At 53.4% G+C, this 22,472-nt stretch overlaps 7 protein-coding genes across 7 annotated transcripts; 3 read left to right on the top strand and 4 right to left on the bottom strand.

Annotated features, from left to right (window-relative positions):
* Nucleotides 1-414: 414 nt before the first annotated feature.
* On the top strand, nt 415-1,553 carry LTHEOB_3878 (Er-associated proteolytic system protein Der1; the record flags this gene model as incomplete). The annotated part of the gene is made up of 3 exons (XM_035512849.1): nt 415-449; nt 509-785; nt 1,113-1,553. 3 exons carry the CDS (start codon nt 415-417, stop codon nt 1,551-1,553), a joined length of 753 nt encoding a protein of 250 aa, XP_035375271.1.
* Nucleotides 1,554-1,709: 156 nt separating this feature from the next.
* On the bottom strand, nt 1,710-2,768 carry LTHEOB_3877 (Tam domain methyltransferase protein; the record flags this gene model as incomplete). The annotated part of the gene is made up of 3 exons (XM_035512848.1): nt 1,710-1,866; nt 1,922-2,357; nt 2,417-2,768. The coding sequence occupies 3 exons, from the start codon at nt 2,766-2,768 to the stop codon at nt 1,710-1,712; spliced, it is 945 nt and encodes a 314-aa protein (XP_035375270.1).
* Nucleotides 2,769-3,478: 710 nt separating this feature from the next.
* Nucleotides 3,479-4,994, top strand: LTHEOB_3876 (Centromere microtubule binding protein cbf5; the record flags this gene model as incomplete). Its single annotated transcript, XM_035512847.1, has 2 exons — nt 3,479-4,379; nt 4,432-4,994. The coding sequence occupies 2 exons, from the start codon at nt 3,479-3,481 to the stop codon at nt 4,992-4,994; spliced, it is 1,464 nt and encodes a 487-aa protein (XP_035375269.1).
* A 936-nt stretch (nt 4,995-5,930) lies between these two features.
* Nucleotides 5,931-7,288, top strand: LTHEOB_3875 (Heat shock protein DNAJ; the record flags this gene model as incomplete). Its single annotated transcript, XM_035512846.1, has 4 exons — nt 5,931-5,964; nt 6,030-6,143; nt 6,224-6,933; nt 6,995-7,288. 4 exons carry the CDS (start codon nt 5,931-5,933, stop codon nt 7,286-7,288), a joined length of 1,152 nt encoding a protein of 383 aa, XP_035375268.1.
* Nucleotides 7,289-13,249: 5,961 nt separating this feature from the next.
* Nucleotides 13,250-14,166, bottom strand: LTHEOB_3874 (Microsomal signal peptidase; the record flags this gene model as incomplete). Its single annotated transcript, XM_035512845.1, has 2 exons — nt 13,250-13,609; nt 13,753-14,166. 2 exons carry the CDS (start codon nt 14,164-14,166, stop codon nt 13,250-13,252), a joined length of 774 nt encoding a protein of 257 aa, XP_035375267.1.
* An 859-nt stretch (nt 14,167-15,025) lies between these two features.
* LTHEOB_3873 (Imidazoleglycerol-phosphate dehydratase) lies at nt 15,026-15,689 on the bottom strand (the record flags this gene model as incomplete). The annotated part of the gene is made up of 4 exons (XM_035512844.1): nt 15,026-15,197; nt 15,255-15,287; nt 15,343-15,425; nt 15,600-15,689. The coding sequence occupies 4 exons, from the start codon at nt 15,687-15,689 to the stop codon at nt 15,026-15,028; spliced, it is 378 nt and encodes a 125-aa protein (XP_035375266.1).
* Nucleotides 15,690-21,469: 5,780 nt separating this feature from the next.
* On the bottom strand, nt 21,470-22,419 carry LTHEOB_3872 (Npp1 domain protein; the record flags this gene model as incomplete). Its single annotated transcript, XM_035512843.1, has 2 exons — nt 21,470-21,959; nt 22,190-22,419. The coding sequence occupies 2 exons, from the start codon at nt 22,417-22,419 to the stop codon at nt 21,470-21,472; spliced, it is 720 nt and encodes a 239-aa protein (XP_035375265.1).
* Between the last annotated feature and the right edge of the window lie 53 nt (nt 22,420-22,472).

Below are 22,472 nucleotides of genomic sequence, written 5' to 3'. Positions count from 1 at the left end.
GAGAGGACGATTGAAATGGACGGATTTATATGCAGCAGAGAGCTTGGAGACCCACCTTCGTTGATGTTTACTTCGAGGTGTCGTTGGGCGCGCCTGAAAGTGACTCAAAAGAATTCTATGGTGGGGTGCCACCGCCTCCGTCATCGCTGCGGCAAACCCCTGTGCGGGGCGCGCGCGGGCGCTTGGCTGCGGCTTTTGCGGCCAGTGCCTGCCGGCGATCGGCCTTTCTGTGCTCCCGGCGTCGAGAGGCGCAGCTGGAGCTTGTCGCCAAACTGCCACGAAACACAAACAACGGTTGGCCTTCCAGAGGCTTCCAGGCAGCCGCGACCTTAAACCTTGCGCGCGGCCCGGCGCCTGTCCATCCGTCTGTCTCCGTCCAACTCCAATCCACCACCGCCGACACCACTGCCAAACATGGATGTCGTTTGGTCTTGGCCGCCGGTGACGAGGTATGTCCGTAGCTTGATCATACTCGTACGCAGATACTGATTCAGATGCTGATTTGCAGGACCCTCGTTGTAGGCTCGTTTGTCACCTCCATCGGCGTCTATAGCAACCTCATTCCCGCCTACCCTTTGGTCTTCCTTCCATACAAGATCTTCGCCTTTCCACCACAGATCTGGAGGCTGGTTACTGCCTTCTTCATAACTGGGCCGCGGACTGGTATCATATTCGACCCATACTTCCTGTACCAGTATGGTTCGCAGCTGGAGCTCAGCTCCTCGCGCTTTACTGAACCGGGTTCCTTCCTCACGTACATCGCCTTCAATGGCCTTGTTATTTCGGTAAGTCCCGTGTCTTGGCTATGCGCGCATTGCTCCCTTCGACGCCTCTTTCTTTTTCAACCTCGAATATCTGCCCGCCCAGTCTCTCTAGCTGAAGCGGTTCCTGGAATCGAGGAAGATCACCGCTGCACTTCACATGCGTCAATCATTCGCAAAATCCTTATGGTCCATGTGCGGTGTAGCCATGGTGGGAATGTCTTGAGAAAACTGAACGGATTATCCATTTCGTTTTGTGGTTTTGACTCCCTACACACCTTCACATGCCTAGCCTATACTGTCGCCCCACAGACGGACGAAGCAGACGAATGATTGCTAACTTCGTTCAAGGCTCTGGCTGGCTACTGGCTTGGTTCTGTCGTTCTCCTCTCCGCCCTCATGATGGCAGTCACGTACACGTTCGCCCAGGACAACAGCAGCAGGATGGTAACGTTCTTCATCGTCACCATTCAGGCCAAATACCTACCCTATCTGCTATTGGTCTGGACCTTCGTCGCGGATGGACCCTCACCGGCTATGCTCCAGCTCACCGGGCTTCTTTCTGCTCATCTCTACGACTTTTTGACCCGCATTTGGCCGACATTTGGTGGTGGCAGCAATCCGATCAAGACCCCAAGATTTATTAGGCAGTACTTTGAGGGAGGTGGTGTGCGGCCTGCTCCTCAGCAGCGTGGCTTCGGCATGGCTTACGCCCCACCTGGTGAGGCGCGCACTACTGGCTCAAGTTGGGCGTCAACGCGTGGTCCGGGCCGCCGTCTCGGTGGAGAATGAAAGGTCACGAAGACGAGCAAGATTCACATCGGAACTAATGATGTTCTGCGGCTGTACTTGTATGCCAGTACCGTAATCCAAATCAAACTTCTCTGCAGGAATGGCTCGTTTTCCGTCTTTCAGTCCGTTACATCGATGTACGAAAACAAAGCCTCATCATGCCGCCTCCGGCTTCTGCCCATAGGTACAGTATATCTTGAAGTAGGTTTTATACTTCTGGGAGAGTTGCTCTTTGATGACGGCTGCACTCAGTGCTTCGCTACGGACAAGGTCCCAGCCCAGGACGCGAGTAAAAATTGCCAGGCAGCTTGGCCTGCAAATGAGCCGTTAGTCCGATTCTTCTCGTAATTGGTAGATGGCTGACTTACCGAACCGCCTCAACCATGTTGAGCAGAGCGCATTTTCCGAGCTGAATCTTGTCCGGGTCCCAAGTCCCGAGCGGAACATTCACAACGTGCTGGTGGACATTTATGAAGCCAGCCTTGATCATACGATCCTTCTGCTCATGCGCAACATTGAATCTTCTTCCCATTTTCGCGGATGCTTCGTCCGTCTGGACCTGCCAGAAGTGCGACTGCGAATTTTCGAACCCCGGATCTTCTGTCTCAAACCAGGCCGATGGCTCCTGGTGCTCAACCCAACCACCTGTTTTAAGGTGCTCGTAGATCTGTCGCCACAGCTTATCCCAATCATCGATGCCAGCGTAGACGTAACGGGCATGTATGAAGTCGAATTGACCTTTCTCGGCATAAATCCAGTCGGCATTGGCGTCGTCGATAATGAACTTGCAGTTCGGCGCAGACCCTGTACGTGCGCAATTCAAGATTAGCATAGTTCCCGCGCACGCTTCAGAGAGTCCTTACACGACGGCTGGATGGGGCTTAAGTCGGTGCCAATCACTTGACAGTCCGGGTGGGTGTCCGCGAAATCGAGGGCCCAGAGTCCTGTCCCAGTTCCAATATCGAGACAGAGTTTGGGATCTTTCACGGGCGCTTTATATAGCTCGCCCTTGAGAGCGAGGCTGAAGCAGTGGCCCATCAGATCAAGTCTGTCCTGTTCTTTTTCATCGTCCGGGAGGAGGTAAGTGCCTTCTCGGTGGGCATGGTACCGGCGGCCGTTTTCGAATCTGCCCTCTCTGATGGACGAGGTCACCGAGGCAGACAGATCAGTGTAGAGAGAATCTGTTTCGTAGGATGAGTCGGTATCGCTTGCCATCGTGCCGAAAAGAGGTCAATTCTGGGCTGGATACTATAGAGAGCGAGCGACGTGTTTCTTTCACTATATACATCTTCATTGCGGCACAGTCGAACGATACAGGCACGGAGTGGAGACGGAGAAGCAAGTCTCTCAAGGATGGAAGTGTTTGGCGAGCCCGCCTTCCCTTCTGGCGTAGTTTTGACAGTTGTGAGCGCGGCGCAGCAATGCAGGGGGCCCATATTCGACCAGACAGTTGGTAGCGGTCCATGTGATGAGGTATTGGAGACTCAGAAACGTGATGCACACAATGAATAAATCAACCAAGCGCAAGGAAGGGCAGAGCAAGATAGTCGTTTGCAAGTATTCTTTGTATTTACATGGAGTCCTCTTCTTCAAACTCTCAACGACGGCTCGAACAGCTCGCGAAAACGGGTGAGTCTGCTGACATTGGCAAGCATATATGCCGACAGAAACATGTGATACCGTTTTGAAACATCTCGTCGCGTAAATGGCTGTTCAAAGACGACGTGCTAACGGGACATCTAGGGCTGGTGTGTGTGGAGAGCCCGAGCCAATCAAAACGTGGCGCGCACGGGCCAGCGCAAGAAGAAGCGACAAGCGAAAAAAAGTCGAGCTTCGCTTTGCACTCCACCTCCAGCACGCGACGACCGTCCTCTCGCAGCGCGAACACAGCAACGTCCAGCATTCCCCGCGCGGAGACCTTCAAAATGGCTAACCTCGTCTCTGCCAACGATGCGGACTACACCATCAAGCCGGCCGCGACCACCGCGCCCATTGACACCAGCGAGTGGCCGCTGCTGCTGAAGAACTACAGCAACATGCTTGCTCGCAGCAACCATTTCGTCCCCATTCCCTACGGCTGCGCCCCTCACAAGCGCGATCTCAAGAGCTACATCTCCAGCGGTGTCATCAACCTCGACAAGCCCTCCAACCCCTCCTCGCACGAGGTTGTCGCTTGGGTCAAGCGCATCCTGCGCTGCGAGAAGACCGGTCACAGCGGTACCCTCGACCCCAAGGTCACCGGATGTCTGATTGTCTGCATTGACCGTGCCACCCGCCTGGTCAAGTCGCAGCAGGGCGCCGGAAAGGAGTACGTCTGCGTCATCCGTCTCCACGACAAGATCCCCGGCGGCGAGGCTCAATTCGCCCGTGCTCTCGAGTCCCTCACCGGCGCTCTCTTCCAGCGCCCCCCGCTCATCTCCGCCGTCAAGCGTCAGCTCCGTATCCGTACTATTCACGAGAGCAAGCTCTACGAGTTCGACAATGACCGCCACCTGGGTGTCTTCTGGGTGAGCTGCGAGGCGGGTACCTACATTCGTACGCTCTGCGTGCACTTGGGTCTGCTGCTCGGCGTTGGTGCGCACATGCAGGAGCTCAGGCGTGTCAGGTCCGGTGCCATGAGCGAGGACGACAACATGGTCACTCTCCACGATGTCCTCGACGCCCAGTACGTCCAGGACAACAGCATGGACGAGTCGTACCTCCGTACCGTCATTTCCCCGCTGGAGTCTCTCCTCACTGGCTACAAGAGGGTTGTTGTCAAGGACAGCGCTGTTAACGCCGTCTGCTATGGTGCCAAGCTCATGATCCCCGGTCTGCTTCGTTTCGGTACGTGCCTGTTACTCAATTTCATTTTGTACTTCGGCTAACTTGAATACAGACAAGGAGATCGAGATCCACGAGGAGGTTGTTCTTATGACCACCAAGGGCGAGGCCATCGCTCTGGGTATTGCCCTGATGTCCACTGTTGAGATGACTACCTGCGACCACGGCGTTGTTGCCAAGATCAAGCGTGTTATCATGGAGCGTGACCTCTACCCCAAGAGGTGGGGCCTGGGCCCTGTTGCCACCGAGAAGAAGAAGCTCAAGGCCGATGGCAAGCTCGACAAGTATGGCCGTGTCAACGAGAACACGCCCGCCGCCTGGAAGCAGAACTACAAGGACCTTTCCCCTGCCGAGCAGGCTGCCGCCGGCTCTGAGGCTCTTGCCGAGACCACCTCGAAGGAGGATGTTCTTAGCGCACCCCCGGTCGCTCCCGTCGCTGACAGCGAAGAGCTTCCCGATGCTCCTGCTGAGGAGTCCAAGGACAAGAAGAGGAAGAGCAAGCACGAAGGCGAGACGGCCGAGGAGAAGGCTGAGCGCAAGCGCAGGAAGGCGGAAAAGAAGGAGAAGAAGGAGAAGCGCAAGTCGCTCAAGTCGGCCAAGGATAGCGACAGCGAGTAAGGGGTGTATTTACACCAAGTTCTAAACATTTCACGTGCACGGATGGGAACGGCATGCTTGGTTGGGATTTAAGCTCAGCCGGCCCTTTTGGAGAGTCAGCCGCCTGGCTGCAAGTATAGCATTGACTGAGCCTGTACCATACCACTTCCGGATGGGGAGTTTGCGGATTATGATGGCGTAATACGGAACATTGGGATGGGTTTCTGATAATTGCGAAAAGCAATCGAATGAAAAAAGTTTTCATTACTGATATTTCAACCCATCTCGTTTGGCACTCAACCTGATTGATCCACCTACCTCGCGATCAACCAATTGAGGATACTCACAAGCATAGTTCGTTACAATACGCCAATCCTAGCTGCAGCTTACGGTGCTTTGAGCGACCCCTTTCGTTCCGCCGTAACGACACGTTGATCTTTGAAGCCGCTAGGCAGTAATGAGAGTGAGCGTAGAATTTACACTCCACTAGTGTTTTCTCCGGCACATGGTTGGTGGTCGTTAGCAGTCCCATTGAACGAGCAGATATGGGCCTTGAGGAGCGATGCACAGCACGAAGTCCGCCGGCTATGGATTTCGCGAAGTCAACATGCGAGAAAAGTCCGGCATTTCATCATGACCCGCGTTGTTGTAGATCATGGTGTTGCGGCTCGAGAGGTCGGCTGTGGTGGGCGCCAAGCGCGGCGGAGATCGAAGCTACCAGAAGCTTCCACAATCGATAAGAGCGGGAACCAGTACGTCAGGCCCGGGCGCCCAAGCTCACCGGCGTGGGGAGACTGGGCCTTGAGGAATCGCCCAGAAACCTGTCTTGCACATGATACTTCCACGCACTACCTTCACTGCCACTGGCTATTAGAAACCTTCAACTTACCCACTACTTCTACTCCGCTCACGACACTACGATTTTCATTTCACAACACTTAGTTCCACACACGCACCATGGTCAAAGAGACCAAGCTCTACGATGCGCTGGGTACGTCCACCCCAACCTTCCACCCTGCTCCACTTGACCACGCGAGGCTAACCTTTCACCCACAGGCATCAGCCCCTCCGCATCACAAGATGATATCCGCAAAGCCTACAGGAAGGGTGCCCTGAAGTGGCACCCCGACAAGAACAAGGACAACCCGCAAGCTGCTGAGAAGTTCAAGGGTAAGTGAACTCACCCCTCATTCTCTGTCGCACAACGCGACAATGACTACCGCAGGTATGACTGACTTTCTGCTCGACAGAACTCTCGCAAGCCTACGAAATCCTGTCCGACCCCGAGAAGCGCAAGATGTACGACCAGTTCGGCCTCGAATTCATACTACGCGGCGGTGCTCCTCCGCCAGACGGTGCCGAAGGCTTCGCGACGGACGGTGGCAACCCCTTCGCAGGAGCCGGCGGCTTCCCCTTCAGCGGCATGGGAGGCGCAGGCGGCCCGGGAGGCGGCACGAGGACGTTCCACTTTTCGACCGGTGGCGGCGCTGGGGGGCCCGGGGCCTTCAACTTCTCCAACCCCGAAAGCATATTCTCCGAGTTCTTCCGCAGCGGCGCCGCTGGCGGCATGGGTGGTGGTGGTGGCATGGACGAAGACGACTTCGCGGCAGGATTCGGCGGCATGCCCGGAGGCTTCCCCGGTGCCGGGGCGAGGCCCGGCGCGAAGAGGTCGGGCAGCAGCCGCTTCCCGCAGGAGCCGCGCAGGGCGCAGACGCCCGAGGTCACGGTGGTCGAGAAGCCGCTACCCGTGTCGTTGGAGGAGCTGTACAACGGCACGACCAAGAAAATGAAGATTAAGCGCAAGACGTACGATAAGAACACCGGCAAGCAGAGCACCCAAGACAGGATCCTTGAAGTTCCCATCAAGAAGGGTCTCAAGGCTGGGTCGAAGATCAAGTTCTCGGATGTGGGTGATCAGGTTGAGGGGGGTACTCAGGACCTGCACTTTATCGTCCAGGAGGTAAGTCATCCAAATGGTCGACACCATTTTGTTGAGCCACGCTTTGCTAACTTAGTCACAGAAAGAGCATCCGCTGTATAAGCGCGAAGGCGACGACCTGAAGCACATCGTCGAGATCGACCTCAAGGAGGCTCTCACCGGCTGGAACAGAACCGTCCAGACCATCGACGGCAAGAACGTATCCGTCCGGTCCGGAGGCCCCACATCACCCGAATACACCGACCGTTTCCCCGGCCTGGGTATGCCGAAGAGCAAGAAGCCCAACGAGCGCGGCGACTTCGTCATCGGCGTCAAGATCAAGTTCCCGACCAGCCTGACGGCCGAACAAAAGAACAAGTTGAAGGAGATTTTGTAAACGCTGTCGAGAGACAATCCGGGAGGAAATGCTGGTTGGTTCGAAAGGGCCTCATGATCTTGCCCTTGGCCACGTGAGCTTCCATCCGGATGCGGAAATTACTCCTTCACATCCAACTCTTCCTCGGCATCTCTGTGCCTTGCTCCTCGAGGCGGAGATAAAGTATGCACCATGAAGATGCAGAGACGCGTCATGAAGCGGGGCGTTGGAGTTCTGTGTGTTTAAATGCTTTGGACTTTCCCTTTTTACAAGCCATTTCAACGCCAAATGGAACGAATTCAAACCACCGGTTGGTACCACCGTAAGGCATGGCCGCATGGAACATGCGAGCCCTGCTGCTGCAGAGGATGAATTGGCAGCCGTTCTATTTTCTTTTCTTCATTGCACAAGTGTAGGCTTTTTCCTTATTCTTTTCTTAATTTGTTCTGCATTGGGCGGATGGTTGGGGCTGGAGAGGGGGCTACTGCACAAAGATGCCGGCATTCTTGATTTCCTTTTTGTTCTACACCCGCCTTTAAGATGGAAAATGACATGAATACGTCTGGGGATGAAGATTGGGGAAGAGGTGGGTGGGGTGGAGAGGATGCGAGGCCGGCTTGAGAGGTAGGCTTGGCTAGGTTTGTGATGCTGATGGTGATAGATTAGTGGTTTTCGCCATAATAAAAGTCGCTTCGAAAAGAAATGTCTATGTGTCATAACATTCGTGAGTGGTTGATGTGGTTAACTAAGCCTAAGATTACTGTAAGGATTGGATGTTGCCATGAAGCCAGCTCGCCTGTGCGGCGGATGTAATTGCAGGTAAGGTAAACCATGTGTTGGCAAAGACTGACATGCAGTAGACAAGCTGAAATCATTGGAACGAAAGCCTCAACTTCTCAGCTGTGTTGTAATGTTAAGCAGACCAGTCTTATAGAATTCAGTCCCTCACTCTGGCGACCCTCCAAGCCTTTTTGGATACCAAACATTCACGAGTCCCGTTGCCTCCTCCTTGCTATATTTGTGTCTTTTCTCCGATAAGTGCTGCTGCACGTTCCATTTGCGGCGGAAGTTCTTCTGGCACAGTTGACAAGTGAATGTTTGTTGCATGCCTGTCCAACTGGGACAAGTGGTAGCTTCGCGCTGGTGTCTCTGCAAGGTTTGCTGATTGACGAAGGTGTGGCTGCAGCAATGAAGGGAAAAAGCCGGGGAATTGGATTGTGTAACACGGTTCTCGCTTACTTGCCCATGAAGTCAGCCTTAGCCTTGGGAAGAGCCCAGATCAGCTGCTTACCAGCTCCAGTAGTTGAGGCAGGGTACGAGAAGTCGAACCTGATTGCTAAGAAACTAGCTTTCCATTTCTCTGCATAGGAGTCTGCTTGGGGATCGACAGTCATATATTGACAAGTTGTATAATCCCTGGCAGTGCTTGTTGCTGACTCAGCCATGACGATTCCTGGGTTGCGTGCGAGAAAAAAGCCATTCTAGGTCTGGAAGATAAAATTAGCGTGCGCGCCAGCTGGCGGATGCGGTGCGCGGGCTGGCACGGTCGAAATGTGCGTGAGGCGGGGGGTCCTGGTGCCCAGATGCATCATGCATGATGCGGGCGTCGCTTGTTCTGATTGGTTTAATCGCTAGTCGCACGCTCTTCATAGCAAAGATCGTTACAGAAGATAGCCAAATCAGCGCCTAGCCGCAAACAGCATAGTTTACATGAAGGCATAGTACAAAACTGTTCGGTTGTCTAAACTGTTGTAATGGAAAGCGATGATGGAGCAAGTTCAGATCCAGCACATCACCCAGCCTGCGCAGACTGTAGACTTAGTGGTTATTAGGATATGTCAGAAGCAGTCTGTAAAAAGAGTTTAGACTGATGACAGGTTGGTAGGGATCTTTAATTGACTTAACAACATCGCAGATCTGGAAGACTGGCGGAACCTTTAAGGCTTGCTTCCGGGACTCGGTATAATCTGACACAGCATTCGGCTACCTTCAAAAGTAGCTACAATTTCTCCGCTTGGAGTGCGTGAGATGATTACTTTCTTTCGCAAAGCACTGTGTGGTAGCGTAGTGCAACGATGCCTTATGAATATACACTAGTCCTAAATCGGCAATTGAGCATAAAATTCCTACTCGGCCTCAACACAGCCCTGGACTTCAATATTCTACTTCCCAGAGGCTCTCTGCTACGAATATCTTTCCCAAGAGCCTCCTAGACGTGTAATAGTAGCTCTGCTCTTATACATAAAGCCTGCCAGCAATTCCCCCTCCATCAACACCCCAGGAACTCATCTGAGTTCGCGGCTTCCCTTGCCCGGCTAGCTCAATCGGTACCGGATGGTAACTTCAAATTCCCGCATAAGCCGGTCATTTCCTCACCAATACTATAATCATCTTTCTCGAGACGAGCTCTGGACTTCAAAAGCTTTCTTCTCGTTCGTTTCCAGTCCCGCATGATTCAACGCCGGTGACCGCAGAGTGCCACCTCCTTAGCTCTCTTAGCCGTCGACTACGGAATCTTTGCTTAAAGATTTATATGAAAGAGGCTTCCACCGCCACGATGGCTTTGACGGTGGTTTTAGTGTTTCAGTACCCTCCAAACGTTGCCAAAGTAGCCACCAAGCCACGGTAAGAGTTGTCAAGCCCACAGTGATCACCCAGTAGATCCAGAAGCCGCCAGCAAGGATGAGATTGCGTTCATCGGAGCAGTCGAAGAAGCCCATCCCAAAAATGGACTATACTTGCAAAAGTAGTTAAGTGAAGTCAGCTAACATGCTAAAGTGTTGAAATACGTCCGATTTGGTTCTTTTGAGGGTATGGACACTCACCGCGACAAAGGATCCTGGGAGGAATAGAAGCGTAACTATGGCAATCACCTTCATGGTGCGGCTCTCATATTGCATGACGAGATTGAAAGCCTGTAAGAAAATAGGATTAGCAATCTGACTTTCCGAACTTGGGCCAACATACAAGATTGATTTCGTTTTTGTGACGCGCGCTGAGAGACTTCGCACGTGCGGCAGAGGCTTTGACTGCACCACGCGAATGATACATATCCAGTGCATTCTCACGGAGAAGGCCCTCCAATTCCTCTCTAAACTGAGGGCTTTTGACTTTTACCCGACATATTTCGCGTCGAAGAACATCTTGTGCTGCTTCCATGCTCTCGAGAGTAGTGAGAGCGACCTCCAGCGTTTCTTCCAGATGAGTGAGGTGTCTTGCAAGGTCATGCAGCACATGAAAGTTTGTGTGGGTTGCGATTTCCCTCTGGAGAATGACATGCGTTAGTGCGTGCATTATAAAGTGCGGTAAGCTTTTTTGTTCAGACCTTTTTCTCAACCTCGTTTCGGACTTTATCACGAAGACCCCAAAATGATTCATTGTAGAGGTCCAATACAGGTTCCATAATGTGTAGATGCCAGCCGTAAGGGTTGTCTTCATCAACAGTACCCATCTTGGCCGCGTTGAGAATAGACTGGCGGACCTTGTCCGGCGCGTCTACACAAAGCAGCATTGTGACAGAATATTCGGATGACCATGTAACAAACACGTTGACCTGCTGCCAAAAGTACCCAGTTGAGCCGGGCTTGACATGTTTTGTTTTGAAGCAAAACCATGACTCTGTAGTCCTTAGTGTCTAGCGAAATATCACGTCAATTCCGTGCATCATACCGTGAATAACTTGTGGACAACCCTGTCCAACTGTCTGTGTCCGACACCGAAAGAAGCCATTCGCGTCCTTGCAAGCGGCCCTAAGGAAGGAAGTTCCAACCACTGGCAAACTTTTGATTTTCGATTCCGGGTGTATTTTTTCCGATTTGGCGAACCTGGTGCTTGTCAGCGACAAGGGGTGGAGGAATCGAGTCCGGGCATCTCTCACACCAAACGAAACCCTTTCTCCGCACGAGTCTTCGATTTTCAGCTCCTCTTCAGCACATGCATGAAGCGACATACCTTCAACTCCAGATCCAGGTTGCCCAGCCTCTGGACCCATACATCACCACCTAAAGAGTCAAAAAAGTCCTCGTCGAGATGTTTTAGGTTTCTCACATCGCTCGTGGATTTCGGCAATCTCTACATTCTTCGCTTCCTCCATGATACTCATACTCAGGGCACAGCAAACTCGGCGCGGACTTGATGGCTGGAATGCAGCCTGTGGGATTCACTGGACCGAGAGATGTGAAAGAGAAGCAGGGTGGATTTGAACGCCTTGTTGCGGATGCGACGTGAAAACAAGGAATCGACGCATGGAGCACTTCCTCCGACTCCACCGCTCGGTTAGTCGAGGACAGCAATGCATTGCGTTGGCCGAGGATAGCGCTGTAAATCTAGCGGCAACCACGATACCGCGAAGATTTTCACACTTTTACGGATTCCCTGCAAAGCCGAGCGCCAGTCACAAAGAACTTCTCGCGTGATAGCACTATCATTGGCGATTGAGGCTTGAGCTGGGGTAGGGCGTTGCCACGTAGGCAGACCAGCTCAAGTGACAATAGCCGACAGTGGATATGTTATTTCTCCTGCAGGTTCTGTGCGCTTAGGGCAACTGTTGCATCATCAAGATGCGGTCAAGGTCTCAGCCGCAGTCTGTCAGCCTCGCCAATGGCATAAGTCTAACGGGCGATGGATCGGAAGTCCCGGACTATCTCGAGCTCCACAATGCCAGATGCGCGGATGCGAAGGATTACACTCAAGCAGCTCCGGGTAGGGCAACATGTACATTATCGAAGTCCCGCCTGACTCGTATCGAGGATGCCACTCAAATAAAGATTGGCGAACACACCGGCGATCCACTGTGGGTCTGCGCAAAATATCCAAAAACTGTCTGCACGCAGGAAACACTAGCGAAAATGACTGCTTCTTTATCGTATTTGCACTCGCCACCGTCATCTTCTCAGCACTGGCTTTTTGAGTTGAACTCTCGACTGGTATATTATCATACTGCAGCGGAGAATTGCACCATAAGTGTCTTGTAGCAAAGACTGACCCATTACTGAACGGGTTATCTAAATGTTTGGCGTGATGGAAAGAAAAAACAACAGAGTTCTGCTGAGGTCAAAATACTTACATGGCCCAGAACCTGCTGGGAAGATGCTGCCGTCGGCATGCTCGTTAAGTATCCGTGCATGAATAGTACTGTGAGCCAACTATAAGCCATAAACACCCGACCGTAGCCGTTGACCAGCTTTTCCAGATCCCATGGCAGCATCCGGAGGTTAGCGACTATATGTACGCTATGAACAAAGACAACACCTGCCCAGTAGTTGTGGTAGTGGGGATTGTCGTGGTGATCGCTTCCCTGCATCTTTTCCATGTTGCCAGTTTGGGGAATCCGTCGCTTCTTGTTTGAATAATGATGTAGAAGGTGAGTAATGCCACTGAATGTAGTGAAGTAATTTCACGAAGGCGAACGAATTATACTGGGTGCGTGTGACGCTTTGCTGCTGGCCAGAGCTTCACATCTTTGGAAGTGGTTTAATATGTGTTTGCCAGGTAGTCTGAGATCTCACTCTAATCAATGCGCCGCACCGACACTGCTTATTTTAAGCGAGCTCGAGTTATTGATGCTACATTGTCCTGCTCTCCTCGGAACCAATAGACCACGCAGGTCCCCCTCTCGTAGTAAGCGCGGCGCTTGGATCTCCGGAGGATGTATTGCTTGAAGTCTACACTTTGGTTGATTGTGGTGCTATGGATGCGATGGTCGACACGTCAACAAAAATCTGTAGATGTGGATTGATTTGAACGTGATTCAACATGGAAAGCATGATCACGTGTCCTCAACCATCCCCAGGCGAACACCAGACGAAATCACTATAGGCAGCTTCTGAGTGCGTCCAGGACGTGGAAGATGACGAATTGATGAAAGTCGGATTCTGAGCACAGTCATTCAATTCTCCAATGAAATCATCAATTTCGCATTCTTTATCATCCGCCACAGGCCGTCACCCATCTTACCATCTATCAGTGTCCAACTCCACCACCCTATGCGAATCCTTCCTTCACCAACTTCTCTCTCCCTAGCTCCTCGGCCAACGCCACGGCATCGCCCACCTTTTCCGGCATGCTCAGCATGGGCGAATGCGAGCTGTCGAGCGTCACGACGCGCACCTTTTCGCTGCCTTCGATGCTGTCCAGCATCTTCTGCTGGATGTCGAGCGGCAGGATGACGTCCTTGGAGCACTTGATGAATACGGTGGGCACATTATGCCAAGGGGCGCCGGTACCGGGCACGGTGCCAACGTTGCCTGGGTTGGGCAGCAGGCCTTTGTGCAGCTCACGCTGCTCGGATTCAGGCAGATCGTTGTAGAAGATGTACGGGTCGGGTGGGGGGATGAAACCGTTCTGGTGGAGCCAGCTTGCATGAGTATCGTATGTTTTTTTTGATTTTTTTTTTTGTTTTTCGCGCGGTGTTACTGCATGCGGAAAGAGAATGACACGTGATGGCGAGGGAAGGTAGGGGCCGAAAGGCACACAGGAAAACATACCTCGTCAGCTTTCATCGGGCTACCATTGCCGTCCGGGGGGAACATGATATGCGCAAGGCTCTTGCCCTCGCCCAGAATGAAGGCTGAAATGTACACGAGTCCCAATACTCTGCCCTTGCCGCCCTCGTCCTTCTTCCAAGCGTAATCCGCCAGCGCTGGAGACAAGACGCTCCCACCATAAGAGTGGGCAACAACAATCACGTCGGTGCCAGCGGCAAGGTAAGGGTCGATGACAGAGCGCAAGTGGTTTGCGTCGGCATCCACAAGGCCATCGGCAGCGGGCTTGCCGAGCGACGGGTTGCGGATGGCGCGCGTAGCGTAACCGCGGCGCTCGAGGTCTGGGATGAGCTTATGCCATGTGTGCTCGTGGTGCCAGGCACCTGGAACGAGGATCACGGTGGGCTTGGATGCCATGGTGGGTATGTTGAGAAAATGAGAGGTGCAGGAGGAAAGAATGAGCTTTTAGGCAAGAGATGCTGGCGGGGCAGCTTATGGGTGAGTTGGCATCCCGGACTATTTATACGTAAGGTGGTTGGGTGAAGGGGATTATGGCAAGATGACAGGCTTACGCGGGATCTACCTAGTGGATGGCGCAGTCGGAAGAGTTTCGGCCATTTTGAGCGATATACATCCAGCATGCTGTCCAGCGCGCAATTTAGCATCAATGGATTTGAAAGTTGGCCAAAATACTCTAAAGCAGGTAATGTGCTTATGCAGGGAGGTGGCGTCGCCTATATTCAAGACAGGTGCCACAGACTTTGGAATGTTCGTCGTCTGAGGGCTTATCGCGATGCTTGGCGATTGCCTAATCAGAACTAGCGTGTCAGCACTTGTTAGGTCTCGATGGAGCAATTCCATCACTAGTCCCGAAACAACCCGGCAGTTGTTTTGCAGCCATGACATAGGTTGCTGATGGGCTTGGGCGATCAAGCCAATTCTTTTGTGCTCGACTCAATCCCCCCGATGCGCCGCGTCGTTCATTGGCGGATACCTGTAGGAGGTGCAGTACTGGCAGTAAGCACTTTGAATGCAACAGTGGGGTATGTACAACGTGACCAGTGTACATTGGCATGTACTGGCATTGATGGTAAGCCCCCATCTGGTAGTGGAACCGCATCTGAGAGAGATCAAGCGCCTACAGAGTTGGCTGCAGGTAGGTTAGAGCCGTGTATGCGTTATCGATACAGGGAGAGATTTGTTGTTAGGAATGTCTGGTCCGTTTTTATAACTTTTGTGCCAGAGATGAAAGAACCCCGGCTTTGCAAATCGCACCTCATTTCTGCTGGCTCTGATTGCTCACTTTACTCTCCGCACCAACACCTGGCGTGCCCAATTCCTCGAATTCCTCCTCGTACCGACGCCATACTTCAGCGTCTCTGGCAAGCCGCTTTTGGGCACGCACAATTTGCTCGTGGGCAATCAAACGACGATCGGCTTCGACAATGCTGCAATTAAAAATCAGCGAGACAAGCCACGGTAGGTACTGGCCAGCTGTACGATACCTTCCGAAGATCATCCCCGACATTTGGAGAAATCTAAGCAGCAGTTAGGCAGGATATACAAGGAATAGCCAATGGCATGGTTACGTACACTTTGAATTGGATGGTGAGGCCGCGGTATATAGGGCTGAAGACGTAGCCTGCACCACCTAGAACTGCGGAAGCGATGCCCCACTATACGATCAGCTACCTTCTGGGAATTGTGGCGTGATGCGAGAAAAGACTTGGTGGTTGGTCCGAACACAGAAGAGAAAAAATTATTCATGGGGGAAGCACAGCGCATTCTCAATGCCAAAAATAAGTCTGCGCAGGTGAGGCGGCAGGCGGAGGGAGTGGGACGGGTCATACCTTGGCAGCGCCGACAGCGGCGCCTCTGGCAGCAACCCAGGCGGCGCTGTTGATCTCCTCATCCTTCTCCAGCGAGGCGTGTGTCCGCATGGTGATGAGGCGGTCGCATGAGATGTTTGGGTGGTGTGGGCAGTGCGACGGAAGAGAGCCGCGCTCTTGGCCGCCGACGTCACGGCCTGCTCTGGACCGCCTGTCCAGGTCGTTGCCGAACTTGCCGATGTCTGGCGTCGCTGATTCAGCGTTGTTGATTGGGCTGCCCGCCGGTCCCCCGCGAGGCTAGGCTCCCATCAGCATAGCGCCCACGTGACTGTGCCGAAAGCACCGGGAGCGATCCTCGTCGGGTCCTGTCCGCCCCACAGCTCCCCCAGTCTGGCCATCATCAGCATCACGTCTCACTCTGCCGCCATCTTGGGTCCTGCGCAGTGACGCCCATGCAGCTTGCAGCCAGTCACCTCTCGCTGTCGGGCACTTCTCTGCTTCTTCTCAGCGAAATCCCGGTCCAAGGCCCGGAGCAGGCTGCTGCAAACGTCGCTCTGCGGCGTAGAACACATGCAGCGCCTTCGAAAGGGTGGATTTAACCCCGTCAACCTCGAACGTCGCGCGAGAAAGGGCGACATGCGGCCGGTGAGCACTAATGCACGCCGTCGTTCTGTGCGACTTCGATAACTTTCAAGAATGGTCTCCCGTTGGTCAAGTCCATCTCAGGAGCCGCCCACTCGTTATCAGCCCCTTACGCCCACTGCCTTGGCCCACTTGCTGGTCGATCTTGAGCCAAGAACTTGCTTTCTTGCGCGGCGTCCTACTTGTGCTGGGCACATCGCCGCGATGCAGGTCCCGCTTCGTGCCTCATCGATGGCCTGATGGGGGATAATGCTCCGGAGCTGCATCTTCACGAACCGGCCGTGCACTCCATCACCGAGATCATGAGCTCCTTCTTGAAATGGCCAGCATCGCTTATAATCCATCCTTCACCGAGCTTGTCCTTGCTTTTATATCCGGTCTAACCAGAGATAGTAGGATGACCACCCTCCATCAATACTTCCGGTTTGATATTCCCAACCAGTCATCGTGATTCCAGAACAGCTTATTTTGGCCTAATCTTCTGCACAGAGCTCGCTGATTTAATAGGATCCTCTCTTTCAACCCTGTGCATTCCAGCCTTTCTTTTACAATTCAGTGTCCAAGTGCCGTCCTTCTACGAGGGTCAACTCCAAGTCAGCCAACCATTTCCAGTGCTCCAAGCCCCTCCATTTGCTGCTATCATTGAACAAGCCTATATGACAAACGACACTAATTTCCTGCATTTTGGAGTACCAACTACGGATCTTAACGTCTCTTCGTGCGCCACCCCATAGGAGTAATCCATCATGGAAACTCTTGAGCTGCACTCCAGGGTTTTTACGTTCCACTACACTTTTGAGTAGCGGCAATGGCTCCAGGATCCGCCTCTCAGCTTCTACTACTCAAAAAAGCCTGCAGGAGTAACGTGTGAAATCTCTCAAAACCAATCGATACCTCTGTCGGTTCCATTACGGCTATACCAATCTGTCTCCGCCTTCGCTTAATCCTTTGGCTTTCCGTGTTTGCCCCAAACTTGCTGGACCAGAGTCGCCTGCCGCTTTTCTATCTTCAATGCACCGAACCAGCATGCATCTGAAGCATCTGAACAGCCACGGCTCACTTTGGCGCTCAAGGCAGGTAGCGCATTCACGTTTGTGCCGCTTGAGGGCGCATTTGCTCTGGTATTTGATGCTACAGCAGATGCGTTTCTATATCAAGTTCCGACTTACACCAGGAGATACGCTATTGCCAACAGTCGAGTCCGCAGGATTGTGTAAAGAAAGAATTGAGGCCGCTCTCGACATAGACACGGCTGCCAAACCAGAATTCCATTTGGCCACTACTGGATAGATCGGGCGAAGGACCCAGTAGGTTGATGAAGCTGTTCCATTACCCGGTTTCAAGAGTTTGGGTGTTGGGGAGTGCGTGCAGAGCACTGTGATGGGCAGTTGATGTCAGCTTAATTTACAGGTCCGGTCACGCAGTACGGGCTTGCATCGGGCCTGGAACAACAAAGGTGTCTTGGATTCCCATGAGGCTGAGCACGCCGTCGTTGTGGGTAAGAACACCAATGTCTTGAGAAGTGGGGAAGTCCCAGTTTAAGACTCAGTGGTTATCCTGTGGAGCTGGCGCGTATGCACGCACTTGGGCCGTGGAAAGCGCGCCATTTGTGTCATTGGAATGGATGCAATGAGTCACAGTACGGCATTGGCTCAGCCAGGAGAAAGAGCTTGGAAAATTATTGGAGACGCAAACTGCGTGGCGTTCTCAAAAGAGCTACTCGAAATAATGTCGACGAAACGCAGCCACAGCCGCCTGAAAACAATACATTACAACCAATTTGAAAGTACCGGTCGGTGACAAGGAGCTGCACACCGGCCTTCCGTGCAGTTCCAGACTGCACACCACCACCCTACTCTCTCTTCAGCGCAATAACTGGGAGGAAAATACGGCATATGGCATCACACCGCCCTTCGCAACCCTCCCTTGTAAATTGCCACTCTTATTAATATCCTGGTTTCCCAGCCTCGCCTGTTAAGAGCCTCAATCTCGGCAGCTGGCAGCTTACATTCTTGAAGCCATAGCCAGACACCGTCCGCGAGAAGACGATTCGCACTACGATGACTCGCATGACTTCAAACGCCGCGCCGTCACGATTATTCCGCTTAAAGACCCTCGAGGCTGCAGGCGGTAATCAGCTTGTCCTTACAGAGAAAAGAAAGTCGCTCGGCACCTGTCAGCGCCCCAATGACATACACGACACTGTGCATGTGGTTTTTTGCATCTTCCCTGTCAGAGGGCAAAAGACTCTGTTAGGTGAACGTCAGCTTCCGCCACTGGATAACGATCAGACAACGCTGTAGAGGCGCTTCCCAACGCTGCCGGCGCTCCACTCTAGAGAACCTTGCAGCGATTCGATGGAATACACATGTTTATCTTCGTCATTGACACATAGAAGCAGTGACTTGGAGAGTTTGCCGAGGGTCTATGCAGGCATCCGGCTTCAATTGCAATCTCTGCCAGGTGATCAACCCAAAAGCACGTGATGGGTATCTGGATCTGCATTTGAGCGGGGGATGAAACTCTGTGTCTTTGCCTGAGGCTGACGGACGATGGCTTCCTCAGCAGAACACAGCACGGACAAGACCACTTCACACAAAAGGGTGTTGTCGCTGCTGGCTACCATCTCCACATGACGAAGGAACTGACCAGAGGATTGAGTAGGAGCATGAGTTCGAAAACTCCAACCATGCCTCCTTCACTCAGCCTTGCGCCCGTTCAACATGTCTGACATTGAGAGAATGACCAGCTGGCATCCTTTGTGGTTCCATGAGACCCCCCGTCTTTTCTGGATCTATCAGGTCATCTCGGACCCTTACTTCTGAAAGAGCGGGTGGATGGTTCAAGACTTTGGGCTTTTCTGGATCCTGTTCGTCTCGGTCTCGAACTTTCTCGGTGTGTTCCTCATGGGCGGAATCAACGCGGACCTGGTCACAGCGTTGAAAAAGCCGAAATCCTGGGAACATTGACGGGTTCGGAAGAGGATTCCTCAGCAAGCTGTCGGTGGTGCTGGAGAATACGGGCTGAAAGTTGCGTTGGAACCACGTTGCAGAGCCAAGAGGCGCAGGATCTGGCTGCGGTACCGCTGCGGCATCATCACCATCATCACCAGGATCCGGTGGTTCGCACACCTGCTTCTCCGTCAACCAAGATGATTCCGGACGTGACTCCACCAAGGTGCTAGTCGTTGATGTTGGGGACGCAGGAAGCGGTTGGTTGAATGAGTCTGACTTGTGCTCACGCCAGCAAAGACAGGAGAACAAGGGGGCTGGAGATATTTTTGGAGAGCTTGTCGAAGGGGTTAATGAGGTTGTGGGGGTGCGAGATTGAGCATCAGAACGAGGTGGTCTAGCCCCTTCAGCAGCGACGTCGTCTGGACTCCACGGGTAGCTCTCGGACTTCCGAAAGGGGGTGGTCGGTGATGATGGTACCAGCAGTCTGGAAACGAGCCGACTCGGGTTCTGTGTTGTCGTCCGTGCGCCGTTCCCGGCTGGAGTAATGGGGTGTTGGATCCTTGACTTTGCTGATCCTCTTGGACGGGGCTTTCTCCTGGCATTCGGCAGCGATTCTGGTCTTCGTCGAATTGGCGCCTGGTCTTCTGTTATCTGTATCGAGGGGATGTTTGGCCGAGCAGATTCGGCCTCGGGCTGTGGAATTGTCCGAGCAGGTTGCTCGTCAGGAGGCGGTGTGTAACCCGCCGGATAGTCGCCTTCGAGTTCCTGGGGTTCCTGCTCAGATCGAAGCTCGACCGGTCTCTCGATACATTCGAGCTCGGGAGGATCAGGGGATTCCTTCCTGATCCAAGTGTCATTGGACACGGAAAACGAAGACGGCCGGCGTTTCTTTGCGTGGCAGAGGGTCATGGCAAACACGATTGATTTCACCTTGGCCTTCAGCGTCGGCTTGGGCTTTTCGGAACCTCCAGACTTTCTCGACTTGCTGCACTTGTGCGGTTTTGTGTAGGTGAAGGAGAGCAGGGAATATTCTCGCTGTTCGTGGCATTTCGAATCCGTGGAAGCTGTGGTTTTGGTGCGTTGAAACGACCGACGGCTTGTCTGATGTGCGCCCAGTGAGCCTTGACGAGCAAAGGCCGAGTGAAAGAGCTTGCTGCGACTTACCATCAAGCTGAACTGGCACCCTTTCATCCCCGAACGCGAGCACGTGGTTAGGACAGACATCCATGAGTTCGTTTCCGCGCAAAATTTGTGTGCTGTGCGGAAGGCGCCGATTAAAGCGTTTTAGAGACGGCTAATACGAGGATACCCCTTTGAGAGGTCAAAAGACGGTGTTGGGTGCCACGACCTAGGATATACAGCACATCCCGGCAAAGACGGCATTGTAAGGCGTTGCACTGACCACGATTCGTCAGTAAACAGGGTCTTTTGCAGCACCTCCTGACCAATGGATCCCGCAGATCCTGAATAGAGACCCGTCTCTCAATACTTTCCGGCAAGATTGTGCCTATCCTTGCTGCCCTGTGCTGCCGTAGGGCAGAAGTGGTGGTGTCTGACCCGCGTCCCGTGTGGCTGTCGTCAGCGACAGTGCCTGCGCTCATCCTCCAAGTTAACGCATCCGAGAAACCGAAGGCGGAAAGTCGAGTTCTCCACGCTGTGGACTACCCGCATGCCGATTTTTCCATGGAACTACCGGTCCGCATAACCGATTTGGCCGGCTATGTCGGCCAGATTTCTGTGGGAGAAGGTCCGGTAGCGGTCGCGCAACTGATGCAGCTTCTACAAGGACTCGTAACGAGCGGCTTCTGCAGGGTTGAAACTTGAGGTCATGCGCAAGGACGATGCGATCGTGCGTGGGACGCTCTCCTGTCGCCGAGCCACCTAAGCTTTCGGCTCGCTTGGTATTGCAACGGTCGGTGAATCGAGGCTTCGCTCGGGCGTCTTCGTCGCACGATCATGTTTCACTGCGCCTCTTCATGCGGTTGCAATACAGGATGAGCCAGGCCCGTATGGCGAAATTCCTTGCCGCACTGCTGCTGTCAGTCAAATTCCAGAAAAATCGACGAACCTACCCTCAAACAAGAAATTACTTGTTTCCAAAATTACCTGCGCGCGCATCGCATCATAAGAACATCAATGCAAAAAAACTGCGATGCTCAATCAACTTCTTAATTTGGATATCATGAACTCGATACTTTACTGGCGGGCCATCATCCCCGGCCACTATTAATTTTTCCCTCCCCCTAAACCGGAACCCCACTCATGTGGGCCCGCATCATGTACCACTCTCTTCCTCTACAACGCAGCCTTCACCAGGTTCGCCTCGAAGTTTCCATCCTTGAACGGCACGTTCGCGCTGCCAAAGTCGGTGTTCTGCAGCGCCTCGCGCGCGGCGTCGGGCAGGCTCTCCCAGGCGATCATGGGCTGCTCGCCGCCGACGGTGCTGGTGAAGCCCATCTGGTGGTTGACGGGGTAGATGTTGTAGTACCGGATCAGCGGGCGCGTCGTGCCCGCCTTGACGGCCGGGTCGGTCTTTGTTTCGTAGCCGCCGTGGCCCGACGCCGCGACGCCCAGCAGCGTCGCCGACGACGAGTTGTCGCTCAGCCACACGACGCAGCCCTCCCAGTCGTGCCGGTGGCCCAGCCCCGTGCTCGGCGAGTCCTTGGGCATGTACCACGAGTACATGAGGGCGTAGCTGGATCCGGATTGCGCGCCGCGCACGTACACTTGGCCCGGGCTGCTGCTGCAGTCGCCGGTCGAGCTGCCAGTGGGGTTGAGACCGGCGCTGATGGGGGTGGCGTTGTTAGTTGAGGCTCAGTTTGATGACGTTTCCATATTTGGTTGTGAGGAGGGGGTTTTTGGTGGATTGTGCGGGCTTGGAAAAAAGTAAAACAGCTCGGGGATCTCGAAGGATTCATGCCGTTGATCTCTGTGAAAAATCACGATGCGCAGCGTGGATTTGGAAGGGCACATCTCGATTTCGATTATAACGCCAGGGACCAGAAATATACTCACTTCGTGTTGCCCGAAGCGTCAACCGCGGGGAAGGGAACACAGCCGGATTCAACCTTCAAGAAGGGCTTGAACTTCTCGTAGAGCTCGCCGGTTGCGCCGGCCGGAACAGTCTCGGGAAAGCCGACGACGGAATCGTGGGCAATCTCATCGCGACGCTGGATAGCTGCAGCGTTGATGCAGCTGGCACCAGCAAGGAGGTAGACGAGACCGTTGCGGATAGAGAGCGACATGGTGCACTGACGTTCGTATTATAGCGAGCGAAGTTAAGAAAAGAATGATGTGT

The sequence above is a fragment of the Lasiodiplodia theobromae genome (genome assembly GCF_012971845.1).
Source record: "Lasiodiplodia theobromae strain AM2As chromosome Unknown scaffold_10, whole genome shotgun sequence".
Lineage (NCBI taxonomy): Eukaryota > Fungi > Ascomycota > Dothideomycetes > Botryosphaeriales > Botryosphaeriaceae > Lasiodiplodia > Lasiodiplodia theobromae.
Note: the sequence above shows the minus strand (reverse complement) of the source record. Positions and strands in the feature narration are given on the sequence as shown.